Here is an 18,915-nt window from a genome sequence, read left to right as displayed (position 1 = left end):
ATTTACATGGTGGGCGAAGAAGAGTTTATGTTCTCAGGAAACCTTTGGTCTCAATGCACAAAGCTCATACTACAACTTAACAAAAGTAACTCCTTTCTCTAGTTGTTGGTACGCTTGGTGTGGCTCAACTGTCATTTAAATAAATATACACAAAAAGACTAAAAACGCACAAAGATTTCTCAAAAGTTAGAATTAGGACTGAAAAAATTATGGTTGTGGTATGGTATGAAAACAGAATGATCTATGAATGCTTCCTTTTTATGTGAGGTGTTTTATTAATGTGGGTCAAGAAGTTTCAAATACTTAAAGTTTGGTTTGTTGCGTAATTGAAACGTGAGCTTTTCTCTTCACACCCTCCAACAAACAGATAGTCAAAGTGACCAAAAGTACCTGCGGTTTTTTTAACCGTCACTCTCTCGCTCGGTTTAAATTTGTTTGGTTTCTGTTCCTGTGAGAACATTCAGCGATGCTGTCAGTCAGAGACGCAGGAAACATGAAACCTGGTGAAGTTAATCATTTTAAAGTCACTCATCTCTCTGCACATAGTTTGGAAAACAAATATTTTTAAAATTTATTCAAGACTGCAAAATTTGCATCACATTAAAAACCTTTGACATTAAAATTGTGTTCCAAATAATTTATAAATATCTGGTGTTTTGATACATTTTTCTTAATGAAAACCTTTTGATGTGAGAGTAGCAGCATCAATAAATTGCTGAAGAAGTTTCTGTTGCAGTCTGCTCTGGACTTCCTAGAGCTATGAGTGAAAAGATGAAGGTGCTTGACAAGTTAAAAAACATCTTTTCATCTTCAATAAAATGTGCTAAATAACCAACGGTGTCTTCAGCTCAATGCAGCTGCAGCTCTGCGGTAAAAACAGCCGAGCTGCTCCTTCCTGCCCACTGCACTGCAGACTCATTTTTATAACAAAGAGTTTTTAATAATTTGGGAAAGTTTTCTTTACAATAAAGTGGTTCATATTTGAATTATTTTGAATATAAAATATTTTTTCTCTGATGTAAGTCATTATTTCACTTTAAACACATGTTGGAGAATATTGGGCAGAAAGCCAAATAAACCTATTTTAATTTAGTTACTTTTACAAGAACATTTAATATCTGTGAGTCATTCTACTGTAGATACCAAATATTTATGGAGTGACTCTGTTAAGCACATCCTGAGTCCTGAACTGGGTCTCTGCTTGCCTGAGGAACTTTCCTCATTTTTACTCAGAGAATTTTGCCCACAAAGTTGTGATAGAATCATCAGCAACAATACTCAGAAAACAATGATTTATTAGTCCTTAAAACAATCAGTAACACTTTTATTTGATGGGTTGTGAATAAGACTGTCATCACACCGTCATAACATGACATAACACCCGAACTCATGAACATGAGTTAGTCTTCATGAATATTTATGACTGTTGTCATAAAGTGTCATTCGGTAAATCCTGACACTTTTAATACAAAGTTGACATTATTCAAAATGTCTTTGTTATGACAACTTGACTTTAACCAAGAAATTATGACATGAATTTGTTTTAAAAGTATTACTGATTAAACTGTAGCTTTCATAACTTAAAGCTACATAATTTTTAAAGTTGCTTGGTAAGATAGTTTTTCCACAACAATACAAACAGCTAAGATTGTACTTTGTGGCTAAAAGCAACCTGCTCCAAAACCCAGTTTCCTGACAGCTTGGTGCAGTTCTGTGCTATACAGCAACATGGATTTGGGTTTCACAGTTTGGTAGAAGTGCACTGTGAGATCCTGGATGCTGTAGCTGGTGGAGAAACTTGTTGGCCAAAAATCAGTTTGATCTTTTGAGAAAATCTATTTACTGCTTGAGTTTTAAGAGATGTGGATTTCCTGCATCTGAAGGAAGACAAATCCGTATCCTCTTGATTTGAAAATGCTATGAACGAATGAAGTGATGTAACAACTTACAAAGGGCTAGTTTGGTCATTCGTCATTAGACATGTTTTTTATTTTTTTGTCTAATGTGGACATTTTGTGATAAAAAATTTGTTCACCTTTGCTCTGCAGAAGTTAAATACTTTCGCTATTTCTGTGTTGTGTTCCACATTTTTCTGAAAGTGTATATTGAACAACATAAAGCTAAACATGATTTTAGCTTTTAACTCATTCTCTGACTGACTGTAGCCAAAAAGAAAGCTAAACTGTAACTGGCTGCATGCAACACCATAAGGTGTTGCTTCCTTGACTCAGATCGCTCAACTTAAAGGGAAGGAAAACATAAAGCCGACCATCTGTCTACAGGTCCTTCAACGGTCAGCATCAAATCCCCGTGAGGCTGGTAAGAATAAAAAAAAAATTAGAATCCATTTAAATGAAGCTCAGACATTTTACAGAATTTGAGTAGATCTCCCAGAACTTTATTTTGCTAAATCGAATTGCCGGATTTTCTTTGTCAAATTACAGAAGCCTAATTGTCTGCTTCTTTCATTTGACCTTTAGGCTCTGCTTCAGATTTTATGCTCATATTTAGAGAATGTCTTCAGAATGACGATATGTGACAACGTTCAAAGATTTATGTGTTTTCCACAGGAACAATGACAACTGTCTTCATAATTTTTGCTGCTTTTGTTGCAACCGCTCTGCCAAAAGGTATTCTTCAGTTCTTAACTGTATTGTAAGCATATAATTTGGTAATTGATTTTTTTTTAGTTAAAATAATTCTTGGATGAAAGATAAAATCTTTTAATGGTGCATGTTCATATGGAATTATGCTTCACAGTTTGTTTCTCTAATTTGTCTGCAAATTTTCCATAAATTAGAATTATAATGGAACGTCTATTTATTTCGGCGACTTAAAGTAATTAAAACACTTATGGATTAGTTATTCCAAGGATGATATTTTCTGAGTCTTATTTCTATTGACTGACTATTTTTAAGTTGCAGCTATGTGAGATACATGATTAAAAAAATTGGGAGACATTTTAAATGGGGATTAATGAAAAGTATGTTCAATATTTGCTTAAACATAATTATTTTTCAAAAGTACTGCAATCTGACTAATGATCTTCAATGATTGAATTTGACTCCTTTACATGAAGCTTTTCTTTGTTTCTTGTAGAATCTGTCGAGTGCAAATTTTATGACTCCACTGGAACTCAGCAGTGTTACGGAGCGGAAGGACAGCAACTTATTTTTCTCCTTTCAAAGACAGAAATGATTGATTTTAGATTGAGACAAAATGGCGAGTATACGTTTTTAATAACATACAGTAATGGAAAAGTGGAGCTGAAGGGGCAGCATGTCAGTCAGTTTGAGGAAATCCAACCTGGAACATTCAGTCTGGGAAACGCCATGAAGGAACATTCTGGAGATTACTCCCTGGAGGAATACGATGCTGCCGGACAAGAGATCAGAAATGTTAAGGTCCACATAAAAATACAAAGTAGGTTAATCATGACTATTCTGAAAGAAATGTGCTTACATCTTGCATGTTGGTGATTATTGTGATGTACAATAACAATTTGAATATAGCAAGAATATAGCTTTTATTCATTTTACAGCAAAATATACATTTCAGTTGATTTAAGATTTTTTTAAAACTAAATTTCTACCATAATAACCCATTTTAATTTTCCTTAATTTTATTATAACGTCCCTTTTTTGTTCTAAAAAAAACCAAAAAACCCCCCAACAAACTTGGATATGTATTTTATTAGTGGAAAGTTTTATAGAATTAAGAGAGCCTTTAAAACCTGAGCCGTGGTTCCAAGACAGAGTGCACTTACAGGTCTGTTCAATAAACAGAGTTAAAAACAAGATTAACAAATTAGAACATTGATAATTTAAAAAACAATATGTATTAGGCTAACACTAATTAAAAAAATGTTATATACAGGTTATATAATAAAATAAATTTTATATTATAGAAATAATTACAATTTAAATGCTACATAGCTAAAGAAAATTATAAAAAATAATTCCTGAATTATTCAACCTTGTTTGTTCTTCATGACTTTACGTTGCATTTTCAGAGCCAGTGTCGAAGCCAGCAGTGTCTCTTAAATGTTCTTCACCCGATCAGAGGACAGTCACATGTTCTTCTTATGGAGATGAAGTGGAGTTCCTTCTGACTTTAGATGGTCACTCACTTGTACAAACCAGAGGGATCCTCAGCAACTGCACAGGTGAAAAATTTAATGGCACAAATGTTTGCATCAGCATATACGGCCAGCTGACAGGAGGCCTCAGGTGCCAAGTTTGGAACAAAGTCAGCAGAGAGGATTCAGGAATTCACTTAACAGCATGCAATGGTAAAAAGATGTTCCTTTCCATGTTTTTATTAATATCTTTTAAATCTGTTCAAACTTTTCATATTCTATTGCTGAACAGAAGGATTTTTGAAGATGTTAGCATCAGATTTCACAATTAATTTTTTTTTTGTATTATCATCAAACATGCTGTGCTGTCTTGTCTTATATTACAAAAAATAATAAATCTATACAAAGGAGAAAATGCAGACAGTACAAAGGAAAAAAATCTTTACCAGCTTCTTTAAAACTTCCAAATTGACATCAGTACATTTACCGTTGATCTAATATTATTTTTCTTGTCTTGTTCAGGTTCTCGAAGCTTTGTTGTACCAGTGTTAGCTGCTGCCACAGCTGTTCTTTTGGTGGCTTTGGGTTTCATTGTAATTAAGTTTGGTAAAAAACGACGACCAATGCCACAAAATAGAGGTAAATAAAATATATTAAAGCATATATGAAAATTGTTGTTCTACATAACATCTATTTAATATCAGTTACAATTTTCATGTTTACTTTTATCAGGTCATGCAGAAGAGGAAATTATCTATGCAGATGTTAAAGTGAAAAATGACACAAGAAGAACTGAACCAAACATCTGAAGCAAAGCAAAATGACTTCTGCTCAACACAGAATCAACGTCTTGCTAGTCGAAGCTGCATGAACTGTTGCTATAAGCTTAGAACATGTATTTTGCTTTGGAGTCTTTACATAGTGAACAATTTGATATTATTAGCTTACACATTTTTTGTTTTTTAAAAATTAAATATTTTCTGTGTAAACATATTTTTACTTGAATATTCAAAATCCAGATTTGCAACATGGAGCACTGTAAAACAAATGTTATGTTATATATTTCTTTATTTGAAATAAACTTGTTTTTCTTCCTCTTATCTTGAAAACAATCAAAATGAGGTCAAACAAAATATTCTAACTAATAATTTTCTAAGGTTGTTTTAAATGTTTAGCTTTTAAACATTTTGAACATTTTTGAGTTAGTTTGGTTTTCTCCAAATAAATCTGAGTAAGACAAATGTTAAATTTTGAGATTCAGAAAAAATCTCTTCATTTTTGAATTTACACTTTGTGATTTTTGCACATAAAAGGCAAAATCAAGTAAATACTGGAAAATATTGCTAGATTATTCTAGTAATACTATAACTACGTTCAAATGAACTTCGTTCAATTCAACTACGTTCAAATGAACTTCGTTCAATTCAACTACGTTCAAATGAACTTCGTTCAATTCAACTACGTTCAAATGAACTTCGTTCAATTCAACTACGTTCAAATGAACTTCGTTCAATTCAACTACGTTCAAATGAACTTCGTTCAATTCAACTACGTTCTGGAAGACGTTATTGTACTGAGGATGCTGCAGCTCCCCCTTGTGGATGTCAAATGACGGACATGTTGAAAATATACAAAGGATAATTACAAAATAAAACTTAAATAACGAGTTCCCCATAAATTTGATCACTCTCAAGTAAATAATGTTCCTTGTTCTTATTTTGCATGCTTTTTTCAGCTTGCGAGCAAAAAATTTAATATTACCAAAATTGTATTTCAAACCTCCTACTCCTCTGAGCTGGTTTACTCTATTCACTCTATGCACCACAGTCTAGTTCAGAAATAGAAGTTCCTTCATTAACATGATCTCATCAGTCAAGGCAGCCATAGAGAGAAGAGGCCAAATCAATTGCATTTGAATCAGTTTTTTAAGTGTTATATTACAGTGCTGCATCTCTCTTGCTCATTGTAAATTGGATTAAAGACAGATGAAAGTTTTGCATAGCTTTGTAGAGCAGCCTGGATGTAAATGCAAACACATTTGTGTTCCTCATCCTAAAGCTTCTCCAGGTCAGATGGGATACAGTCTCTCCAGCAAGTTCTGGGTCGTTGCTGAGTTCTCCTTCCAGTGGACATGTTCACAAGAGCTCCAGATGGAGACACTCATCCATCCAGGGTTCATCCTGATCAGAAGCCTGAACCACACCAATGGACCCCTTTCAATGTGGAGAAGCAGTAGCTCTACTGGACCTTTCCCTGAATGATGTAGCTCCTCAACATACCTCTAAGACTGAGTTCGGCCACTCTCCAGAGGAATCTCTTTTTATCCACTTGTATTTGGGTCTCATTCTTTTGGTTATGATACATGGCTTATGGCCATAGGTGAAGGTAAAAATGTGGATGAATTAGTAAATCGGGGGTTTGCTTTTTGGCTCAGCTCTTTCTTTTCTGCAATAAACAAGAATAGCACAGACATTACTGCAGAAGACGTCCCCATCCATCTGCCCGTCTCCCGTTCCATCCTACCGTCACTTGTAAACAAGCTTGGAGCTCTTAGCAAAGCTTAGATACCAGTCAATATTGGTATATTTTGATATTTAGCCAAAGAAACTTGACTGCTCACACTGCTGGCATACAAATAACAAATGCATAATTAAAATGTAAAAGTAAAGGTAATTTTATTTTTATTGCACATTTTCAGCAACAAGGCAATACAAAGTGCTTTACAGGAATTAAAAGGAAATACAAACAAAACAACAAACCAAAAGAAAGAGCAAGAGAAGAAAAAGCTAATAATGTTGATCCAAAGTAAATAAACTAGATACTCCTATTCAGGGTTGGTAGATAAGTATAAGTAAGTATCCTGTGGTCTAATTCCTTTTCTAGTTTGGAAGAACAGGAGTCTAAAAAAGGTTCTAATCCCTGTTCTGGGTTGCTAAATAAGTGCAAGTAAGTAAGTAAGTATCCTGTGGTCTAATTCCTTTACTGGTTTGGAATTAATAGTCATTGTTCTTTTATAAGAATCACACAAACAATTTCCCAGGGTGTCATTAATACAAGGTTTCACCATCGAATAAAACAATTGATATAAAAAGAGAATACATGCAAAAACAATGGATTTTTTGGCCACAGTTTGCCCTCTCTGAGAGTGGCACTCTCACCCAGTCTCACGAAGGGCGAGAGTTGGTTTCCTCTCGCTCTTTGTGTTCGGGCTTAAATTAGACTAATTTTGTGGAGGCGTGAGTCTTTAAGTTGGACTACTAAACCTTACTGTCATAACATCCATCCATCCATCCATTTTCTTACACCCTTCTTCCCTAGTGGGGTCAGGAGGGTTGCTGGTTCCTCTCCAGCTGCGTCCCGGGCGAGAGGTGGGGTCTCCCTGGACAGGTCTCCAGTCTGTCGCAGGGCAACACAAAGACATACAAGACAAACAACCATTCACACACACACACACACACACGCACGCACACACACACACACACACGCACACACACGCACACACACACACACACACACACACACACACACACACACCTAGGGAGAATTTAGAGAGACCAATTAACCTGACAGTCATGTTTTTGGACTGTGGGAGGAAGCCGGAGAACCCACCATGCACAGGGAGAACATGCAAACTCCATGCAGAAAGACCCCGGGCCGGGAATCGAACCCAGGACCTTCTTGCTGCAAGGCAACAGCTCTACCAACTGCTCCACTGTGCAGCCCTTCTGTCATAACATTTTGATTTAATTAAAAAAAAAATCTTTATTTTAATGAAGGTGGTATTGTCCCAGTGAGACGTTCATGCAAGAACCTCAACTTTCTTTGGCTCATCTATATTCTACTAAGGCAGAAATGTCAAATCTAATCCAGGGAATCTTCATTTTGAGGGGAGTAATATTAAGGCAGTAAAAGTTTATGAAATGAAGGAAAATGCACATTTAAGATCTATTAAAATCTGTTAATCTGTCATATCTGTGTTGGTGAGAGGGGTTTGCCACAATATATAAGCTTTAGTTAGCTTTATAGGTAAACTGCTAACACTGCTGGTAACTATGTTGACAGGATGACAACTGTATAAATGTTTAGGCCTTTGTTTCACTTTTCAGACTCTGGTATCAAAATGTTTTTTCTGTAGTGCCTTACTTTTGTATGGGTCAATAATTTTCTCTTAGCTAAAATGAAACCCTCCTGTCTGCTACTGAAACAGGAAGCTGAGAAACAGAAAATGCCACTGTGGTTTTAGCTCACGCCATCGTAACACAGCTTTATGTTTTGACTCTTCTGCTAAGTTTTACCTGACATCTTTATACATTTGGTCATTTGATTTAGAGAAAGAGTCTGCAGTGTTATTCTTTTAATATATCTTAGAATGTCACTGACATTATAAAACCACTTACATGATTTAAAAAGATGAACTACTGTGTATTATTAAAAGCTTTTCTGTACACAGAATGAAAATACAGTCGTTTATCTTTTCAAATCACGTAAGTGGTTTTATCGAGTCAGCAATACTTTAAGAAAGTAATTTCATATTAGTAGTGGGTAATCCTTAAATCCTTCTGCAGCTCCACAACTCAGATGGCTGCTGCACACATTTGTAACACTTATCTTTATGTAGCCAAATAATACCGCTCTGAAGTAGGTTAGGGCCCCTGAGTTCATTAAACTCATTAACTTACAAATAATAACACTCTTGTGTTTAAAGCTTTGTTAAGTTTCAGTTTAGAGTAATAATACACTAATACTTATCTATTCTTTTCACCCAATAGTACAGCTTTGACCAAGAATAATAAACTCCAAATACTATTCTACAAGAAATCAAACACACACCTGTATGAGATTTTGAACATATATTGAACACAATAAATAGACTAATGGCAAATGTTTTTTTTCACATCTCTAAATATGTATTTGATGGAATCCAACTGTATGTTGCTGGAGTGATTATGTTGATCTCCATAATAATCACAGTCCTGGGAACATCAGCTTTGGCAAAAGGTGCATTTCATATTTTAAGCAGTTATTCAAGTTTCAATAAATACAATTACATACCATGAAGTTTAACTTATTATATTATATATTTTCAATTAAAAAAAATGAATGAATAAATTTAAGATGATTTCAAATTATTTTCTGTGGTTGTGACAGGGTGTTATTGTTCCCTTGTCAGGACCAATTAGATGTAATTTAACAAACCAAACTGGTGATCTGTACTGTTTTGGAGCCCTTGGAGAGTCTCTGATGTTTTATTTGTCCATTGTATCACACCTTGCCGAAATAATCTAAAGCCACATCGCCATCTAGTGGTGATTGTAGCTGATGCCAGTTTCCCAGAACTCATACCAAACCTGATCCATCCATTTTCTGAACACCCTTCTTCCCTAATTGGGTCAGGAGGGTTGCTGGTTCCTCTCCAGCTACGTTCCGGGCGAGAGGCGGGGTCACCCTGGACAGGTCGCCAGTCTGTTGCAGGGCAACACAGAGACATACAAGACAAACAACCATTCACACACACACTCACACCTAGGGAGAATTTAGAGAGACCAATTAACCTGACAGTCATGTTTTTAGACTGTGGGAGGAAGCCGGAGAACCCAAAGAGAACCCACCATGCACAGGGAGAACATGCAAACTCCATGCAGAAAGATCTTGAGCCGGGAATCGAACCCAGGACCTTCTTGCTGCAAGGCAACAGCTCTACCAACTGCGCCACTGTGCAGCCTGGGCAGAAAGCCAAATAAACCTATTTTAATTTAGTTACTTTTACAAGAACATTTAATATCTGTGAGTCATTCTACTGTAGATACCAAATATTTATGGAGTGACTCTGTTAAGCACATCCTGAGTCCTGAACTGGGTCTCTGCTTGCCTGAGGAACTTTCCTCATTTTTACTCAGAGAATTTTGTCCACAAAGTTGTGATAGAATCATCAGCAACAATACTCAGAAAACAATGATTTATTAGTCCTTAAAACAATCAGTAACACTTTTATTTGATGGGTTGTGAATAAGACTGTCATCACACCGTCATAAACATGACATAACACCTGAACTCATGAACATGAGTTAGTCTTCATGAATATTTATGACTGTTGTCATAATACCTGAATGATAAGTTATTTATAACTTATCATCCGGTAAATCCTGACACTTTTAATACAAAGTTGACATTATTCAAAATGTCTTTGTTATGACAACTTGACTTCAACCAAGAAATTATGACATGAATTTGTTTTAAAAGTATTACTGATTAAACTTTAGCTTTCATAACATAAAGCTACATCATTTTTAAAGTTGCTTGGTAAGATAGTTTTTCCACAACAATACAAACAGCTAAGATTGTACTTTGTGGCTAAAAACAACCTACTGCAAAACACTAATGGACCCCTTTCAATGTGGAGAAGCAGTAGCTCTACTGGACCTTTCCCTGAATGATGTAGCTCCTCAACAAACCTCTAAGACTGAGTTCGGCCACTCTCCAGAGGAAACTCTTTTTATCCGCTTGTATTTGGGTCTCATTCTTTTGGTTATGATCCATGGCTTATGGCCATAGGTGAAGGTAAAAATGTGGATGAATTAGTAAATCAGGAGGTTTGCTTTTTGGCTCAGCTCTTTCTTTACTGCAATAAACAAGAATAGCACAGACATTACTGCAGAAGACGTCCCCATCCATCTGCCCGTCTCCTGTTCCATCCTACCGTCACTTGTAAACAAGCTTGGAGCTCTTAGCAAAGCTTAGATACCAGTCAATATTGGTATATTTTGATATTTAGCCAAAGAAACTTGACTGCTCACACTGCTGGCATACAAATAACAAATGCATAATTAAAATGTAAAAGTAAAGGTAATTTTATTTATATTGCACATTTTCAGCAACAAGGCAATACAAAGTGCTTTACAGGAATTAAAAGGAAATACAAACAAAACAACAAACCAAAAGAAAGAGCAAGAGAAGATAATGTTGATCCAAAGTAAATAAACTAGATACTCCTATTCAGGGTTGGTAGATAAGTATAAGTAAGTATCCTCTGGTCTAATTCCTTTTCTAGTTTGGAAGAATAGGAGTCTAAAAAAGGTTCTAATCCCTGTTCTGGGTTGCTAAATAAGTGCAAGTAAGTAAGTAAGTAAGTAAGTAAGTAAGTAAGTAAGTAAGTAAGTAAGTAAGTAAGTAAGTAAGTAAGTATCCTGTGGTCTAATTCCTTTACTGGTTTAGAAGTAATAGTCATTGTTCAAAATATGACTATTATAGTGATATTGGTGTTATTCTTATTTATAAGAATAACTTGTTCACTGATGACTACTGTGCAACCCTGGATGGTCCACCTGTTCCCAGCAACCACATAATCATCGTCTTATCAAGGGCATTTTGAGACAAAGCTTAGCAGTATTTAAAATTATAATTCCAAATCTAGTTTTGATTTGCAGACACTTATCTTATATACCAATTAAATTAGATGTTTAATAAAGGGGTTTTATATTTGTTTTCAGTTATTTTTTTATCTTCCACTTCTCCAGCAGCCCTTTTCTCTGCTTCTTTATTTATTGCTTTCCTTGTCCAAAGTTTATGAAGTTGTTTTATGCTATTTTTATTTTTTGATGTTTGATTTTTTGCTCATTGAGATGTTTGAAGGTCAGGATGTTGGTTCAGTGCCTTGAGCTTAAATGTCTGTGATCCTCCTTCCTGACCTGTTTGATGTGTTTCTTGGCCTTCATGATGCTGTTTGTTCACTAATGTTTTCATTAATGTTTTCATTAATGAAAACATTAATGTTTTCACTAATGTTTTCATTAATGTTTTCATTAATGTTTTCATTAATGTTTTCATTAATGTTTTCATTAATGTTTTCACTAATGTTTTCATTAATGTTTTCACTAATGTTTTCATTAATGTTTTCATTAATGTTTTCATTAATGTTTTCACTAATGTTTTCATTAATGTTTTCACTAATATTTTCATTAATGTTTTCATTAATGTTTTCATTAATGTTTTCCATCTGAGGTCTTCACACAACAGTTTTTTGTAACATGGTTTAAATCGTATAAATTGTCTGGTTATTATGTTTCTCTTCTACTTCACAGTTGTTCACTTCTTTGTGTTGAATTATCTTATCAAAACCAAATTAAATGCATGAGGTTTGTGATTGTAATGAGACAAATTGTGAAAATATTCAGAAGGTATGAACACTTTTGCTATGCTGTGGAAATGAAGGTGTCATTTTATTCATTTGTTAACATTAACAACAACAATGCCCTTCCTCCAACAATGTTACTGTGCACCAATTCAAATAAAAGCCTTCACTCTTCTTAACACCCAAAAATAAACAGGCTAGTGTGACACATTAACAGTAAGCACACAAACAGAGAATGGAAAATGTTGTGGTTTTAACAAGTATCAAAATATCTTTTCAGGTTTAAGGTTGCACTTCCTGTAAAACTAAAACCACTTAATTAAGAGGAAATGAAGCCAACAAGACAAATGTTAAACTATTAAAGCCGATTGAAATGAATTAAAGTTTTCTCTTGATGTGACATACATTATTGATTGTATAAATGCATTTTAATTTGAATAAAATTGTATTTAATGACTGCGATGCATTTGATTAAGTTTCTGGAAAAATAAATCAGCCGACAGTATCGCTATAATGAGGCCTTAAAAGATCAGTCTTATGAACTGAATTTAATCTTGTCAGTAGGAAACATTTTTATTTCTTTGTTGCATTTCTACAATACAGTAAATTATAAATAGACAAAAATCAATACTGAGAACTCCATATTACTGGAAACCAATTTTAACCTTTTTTCTATTATTTCATGAACATAAAACTTTGTCTAAAGTCAACATGTTCATGTTCCTTTAATGTATTTCATATCTGATGAGACTATCATTTCATCAGTTTTACTTGGCCAGGTGATTTTTTATGAAAAGTTTTTGTTCCTGGAATATTTTCTGATGTTAAACATGATCTTAGAGTGTTTTTATTTAAAGTGGGTTAGTGGCTATTTACTGTGACAACCTTTCACCTCCATGATAGAAAAGCATTAAAAAAAATTTAACAAATTTTGTTGTTGCTGTAATCCTCAAACATTAACAAAAAAATAACGAAATGCACATTATTCTTTGATATAAATATTTCATTCTAGGTAATAACAGTTGTTCGGCTGCGTCCGATACGTAAATATCAGAGATAAAGATGTAACCACTCTGTCATCGTTTACATAGCAGCTTTTGCACTTCCCTGCAGACCACAGTTAAAGGTTTCAGCTAAACCTCCCTGCAGTGAGTGTAAAACTAACCGACCTCTTCACGGACAACAATCTCCTATCGCATGTAAGTCTGAAAAAAATTATTTCTACTGAAGTGATTTTTACTTTTTATCAAAAATCTGCAGACCTTGTAACCTCTATTGCCCAACCACATAGTTTGTTGAAGGTAATACTTTTATTTTACAAAAGTTAATGCATATTTTATAAGTAGTTTGGTTGAAACATTTTTTTAAACTAATTACCAACATTACTACTGCGGCTATGCAGATGCAACGCAGCTGAATGAAATGATCCTCTGATGGTTTAAATATTATTTATTGTTTTATTTATTAGTTTGGCTTTTGTTTTGGAGGTACTGTTTTACAGTGCTATTTTAAGTGTTATACATTTAGAGTTTATTTCTTTATTTGTCCAGCCAAAATATTTTGGTTTATAAAATCTTTAAAGATTTGTATGATTGTATTTGTCCTTTATATAATAATTTTTAGTTTCAGTCATATTTACTATACCAATATTTAATCCATGAGAAGACGTTTATGTTTGGTTTCCTAGAACAGGATTTTTTATTGTCACATTTTTAAAGTCAAACAACAGACTTTAAAGAGGTGAATGTTTTTTGATACACTTTCAAATCTTTTCTGCATCAATAAAGGAATTTGTACAATGCATATAAAATTTTAAAGATGACACATTTAATTTGAATGCATTCTTTATTAGACTTCTTAACATTCAGCTCCTGTCTCATAAAGTAAAGAAGTTTAATAAAGAGTGAGATCTTTGGTGAGACGGCCGATGGCAGAAAAGGGATGCCACTGAGTGTTTAGATTGAAAAACAAGATAAATATTGTGAAATATGAGTGAAGATATGACACACTATCATATTTTACAGTCTGCAGAGTTACTTATGAATATACAAAACTTCTTTGTCTTAGATGATGGCATTAACAGGCTTATGTTTTAAAAGCTTTTTAATAACATGGGAATAAAATCAGTACACAAAGCAACTTGTTTCTGTCTAGAAAACATGTAATTCAAATTATGCACACATTATTAACATGATATGAGCCTTTTGTTAGAGTCCACTGTAAAACGAGAGATTGATTAAAAAGAAGTGAAAGTTTTAGTTCATCTTCACTCAAACCAGATGTGGGTCGATTTGCTGAAAACTGTGCTGAAGTTGAAAGAGTAATAATTTAATATATTTTGATACAAAAAGAAACAAAATGGAGTTATCCACAAAATGATTCAAGCAAGAATAAATATTAAAAAGCAACTTAAGAACATTTGATCAGATTTAATTTGAGAACAAAATGTAATCATACAAACAAAATATGAAATTATGTGCAGGTGCAAGAATTAAAAACAAAAACTTGAAGAAATAAATCACATCATTGCAAAAATACTAAATTTGTGCAGAATAAATTCATGTTTCCTAAGATTGTTTTTCCCAATAAGAAGCATTTTGTTAGATAATGTGTGAATGTTAGGATGATGCTGAGAGCTTCATCAGAAGCTGCAGGATGATTTACCTCTTATCTAATTTCACAAGATTTCTCCATGAAATGACATGTTTGAAATACAAATACATGCATTGATCCAAAATATTTATCGAAAAGCTTCCAAAGTTATAACATCACCTTGGTTTTATCAAAACGTCTGTGTATATTATTCTTACATGCTGTCTTTTCTTACATATGGTAACAAACTAATCTGTCTAAATGTCAGTGGTTTGTGTTTGGAGAACAAATTCTGTTATGAATAACTATTTGATCATGATTTTTCTTTTCTTCACAGACAATGATTTTCATCTACATGATAATGCCATTTCTGGTTCCAGTGATCTTAGCAACAGGTACATTTTACTCAATTAATTAAGTTAAAACTTATTCAAATTAGATCATTTGTAATTGTTAAATCCAAGATTTTTAATGAAATTTCTTCAGGGAATCATATTTTGTAATCCTACTGATATTGTAATTTAATAAGACTTAGCAAAATATACATTTATATATCATAAATTCAAAAATGTAGCCTGTTATTTGCCTTTGTGATGGATGTTTTGCATTTCAAATAAACATCAGTGACAATAAAGACATTTCAATGTTTTTCTATTATCTTGTAAACTTATGATTTTTTGTTTTTAATCTCTCTTAGGGATATCAGAATGCAACATAACTCAATGTGATAAAGAATGTCAATGTTATGGAGCAACTGGAGAACCTCTGAAATTTTACCTTCCAATTCAAACTGCAACGATTAGGTTGATGAAAAATAATGAAGTACTTTTCAAATGTGGAAACAACACACGTAAGGAAACAACTTTGAAGCACATTAAATCCTCTGAATTTGTCATAAGTAGAGCACTGAAGTGTGATCACATCATAATGAACGACTCTGGAGTTTATCTGCTGCAGCTACATGATAATGATGGTAAAATCATCAAGCAAGTGAACATCAGTCTTCAGATAATAGGTGGGATCATTTGTAGTTTTATGCTGTGTATTTAAATGATTTTGTCTTTAAAGACAAAGATAAATGTAACTGCATTTTGTAAAATGATTATGATTCATAATTTAACCTGTAACATGAAATATTAAATAATGTGGGAGAACAGTTATTTTTCTTAAGTGATGCACAGAAAAACAAACAAACACTTTGTTTGTCTTTCAGCTCCAGTTTCACAACCTGAAATATTTCAGAAATGTTTGTCACCAGAGCAGAGGACAGTCGGCTGTTCAGCAGAGGGAGACGACACACAGTTCTCCTTTTCTCTGGATAATAATCCGTTACTACACACTAAACCTGCCAGTGCAAACAATAGAAGTGTCACCATCAGTTTAAATGGTCAGCTGGAGGGAAACCTGGAGTGTAAAGTCCAGAACAAGGTCAGCAGTAAACAGATCATTGTCCATCTTTCAAGTTGTGAAGGTAAGGTGTTTCATTCTTATATTTAGTTTGATTACTTTCCATTTTGCTTCCATTTTCTTTAAAGGGGCAGTGTTATGTAAAATCAACTAATTCTTTTATGCATGTCTGAGAAGTCCTTTAATTTCCATGGTAACCATTCAGCTTCAAAATGCTTTTGCAGTTTCCACCAGTCAGAGTTTCCTCCTCCACTCAGCTCCTTCAGACTAGCCAGCACCAATTAGTAAACACCTGGAGAAACTGTGTTTTTGCTGAGCTCATTATAGGAGCTACTTCTCAGTGCAACGCTGGTAAAAATGTTGTGAAAGGGTTAATAAAGGAGCCATGTTGTGATGACATCCTGAAGGCCGTGCTTTAGAAAGACCAGGAGTTTCTTAAAGTGATAGACGCCCAATTACAAGGAGTTAAATTACAATGTCAAACTTCTTTAAGTTATATTTTATAGAACAGTTTTTATAATATTGAAATTAAGTTACTGTATTGTGCTATAAAATGGCACCATGTTGGAAAACATCATACTTCCCCTTTAATTCTTTTTCCAAATTGTGCAAATTTTACAAATACAATGCTCTGCATACTTTATTCTTCCATTTCCATATAAAAAAGTCTTCATGGTTAATAAATACTTCTCATGACTTAATGTCTGTTTTTATTCTAGAGGCACATTTTCTAGCTGTGATCGTCTTAGGAAGTGCAACCGTTCTGCTTCTTCTTTTGGTTTTGTTTCTTGGCATCAAACTGTTTAAGCTGAAAATAAGAAGAAGCTCCACCACTATCACAGAAGGTGAGAAAATAATATCACTGACATTTTATTTTATCATGAAGCGCATTAACAGTAACAGACATCCCTTATGTCGTGTCTATTTTCTTCTTCCAGGTGATGCTGAGGAGGAAATAGTTTATTCAGATGTCAGAGTGAATCAGGCTGCCAGAAAGAGGGATGGTTAGGAAGAGGAAGGAATGGATGTGGAACTAGAAGCTTTTCATTTCAAGTTCATGAAAGGAACTACACATAAATGAAACATAAATACTTGTGTATAGATCAATAATTAGACATATTTTACTTTCTCTCATAGTACATATACAGTATTTTAAAAGTAATTTTTGTAATCATCTTTCTGAAATTTCAAATAGGATTTCATCTATGTTTTATGCATTAGTCTCCATATTTTACTATTTACACATCATTGTTGTACATTATTTTGTAATACAGAATATGTATTTTAAACATTTAGCATTTTGTTATAAAACAGGGATATCAGATTTTGGGGGGGGATGAAACCATGCAAGAATGTTGTAAAACATTTTCAAGTCAATAAAATTCACAATAAAATAAGTTTAATCTGTTGAACAACAGGAAGTTAAGTGTGATAAGAGTCTAACTGCTGCCTATACAATTATTAGGATCACAGAGGGGAAAAAATGTGGGTCTAGTAAATATTTGGTAATTGTACAGAGATTAAAGATGACACAAGAAAATTTAAATGATGAGAAAAAAAGTTGAATAAATAGAAGAGCAATAAATTGGAAATGACACCAAATAAATGTGACCTATGTGGTTCTGGTGGCTTCTCTTAGGGTGGCAATGAATGTCAGGAGCTCAAGCTGGCATCAGTTGTTTTCTTTAATTCACCATCTGTATTTCACACATGGGCATCGAGGTAAAGTCAGTCTCTAGCATAAAACACGCTCCTCGACAGTGATCCTCATGGCTCTCAGGATTACCCATAATACAGTAATCAAAATAAAATCATTGAAAATTACAGTGATCGCATAGTGGATTTAGTTTACACTAAAGGAACAACCAGCGAGTATCATTTTTTAAAGAAAGTAAACCAATTAACTAAAATGCTCTGAAAAATAAAATAAAATGCTGACATTTTATTAACTGCATGCCATTTTTATATTTTAGTTTATATAAACTTGTATCTTGAAATAATCCAAAAACATAAATGAACCATATCTTCATATAAAACTGTTAAAATAAAACTCGGCCTTATATTAACCATCTGCTACAAGATTTAGTAAAACATACCTGTATTTCACACATGGGCATCGAGGTAAAGTCAGTCTCTAGCATAAACAGGCTCCTGCAAGGAGGAGCCACAATGTTAACGTGGGAAATTCCCGCTACACTTTCTCACGAACTAAACATTTCTAAAACGCAACAAAAACAATATAATAGCAAAACAGTGTGACCTACATAAAACATATTTCAATAATATGCAAAAACGAAAACCATAAACATATTTTATATATAATATTTCTTTATAACATTGCAGAGACACGTTACATCGACAGTGATCCTCATGGCTCTGAGGATTACCCATAATACCCTGCTCTTTCTAGGGTGAATGTAATACTCCATTAAACCAGCAGATGGTGCATTTTAGCAGGATTTAACCTGAACCATTCTAACTACGTTACATAAAGACCAGTAGCAACTATGACTTGTGTTAGTGACTGAATCTATTTATCAAAACAACATTTAGGAACAAATGATTTATTTCTCTTTTAGCAGATTTTGATAGTTTATTTGGAAACTCTTTATTTGATGGGTTGTGAATAAGACAGTCATAACACCGTCATAAACATGACATAACACCTGAACTCATGAACATGAGTAATTCTTCATGAATATTATAATAA

General features: G+C 33.7%; 2 protein-coding genes across 2 annotated transcripts; both read left to right on the top strand.

The window, feature by feature from the left end:
- The first annotated feature begins 15 nt into the window (after positions 1-15).
- Positions 16-17,336, top strand: LOC122844666. Its single transcript, XM_044140354.1, has 7 exons — positions 16-85; positions 13,320-13,405; positions 15,136-15,193; positions 15,496-15,813; positions 16,012-16,269; positions 16,925-17,050; positions 17,144-17,336. The coding sequence occupies exons 3-7, from the start codon at positions 15,139-15,141 to the stop codon at positions 17,212-17,214; spliced, it is 828 nt and encodes a 275-aa protein (XP_043996289.1). The 5' UTR covers positions 16-85; positions 13,320-13,405; positions 15,136-15,138; the 3' UTR covers positions 17,215-17,336.
- Positions 2,218-5,015, top strand: LOC122844665. The gene is made up of 6 exons (XM_044140353.1): positions 2,218-2,319; positions 2,571-2,630; positions 3,100-3,423; positions 4,013-4,291; positions 4,601-4,717; positions 4,811-5,015. The coding sequence occupies exons 2-6, from the start codon at positions 2,576-2,578 to the stop codon at positions 4,885-4,887; spliced, it is 852 nt and encodes a 283-aa protein (XP_043996288.1). The 5' UTR covers positions 2,218-2,319; positions 2,571-2,575; the 3' UTR covers positions 4,888-5,015.
- Positions 17,337-18,915: the final 1,579 nt, after the last annotated feature.

The sequence above is a fragment of the Gambusia affinis genome, linkage group LG15 (genome assembly GCF_019740435.1).
Source record: "Gambusia affinis linkage group LG15, SWU_Gaff_1.0, whole genome shotgun sequence".
Classification (NCBI taxonomy): domain Eukaryota; kingdom Metazoa; phylum Chordata; class Actinopteri; order Cyprinodontiformes; family Poeciliidae; genus Gambusia; species Gambusia affinis.
The sequence above is the reverse complement of the archived record's forward strand: the minus strand, read 5'-3'. Positions and strand labels throughout refer to the sequence as shown.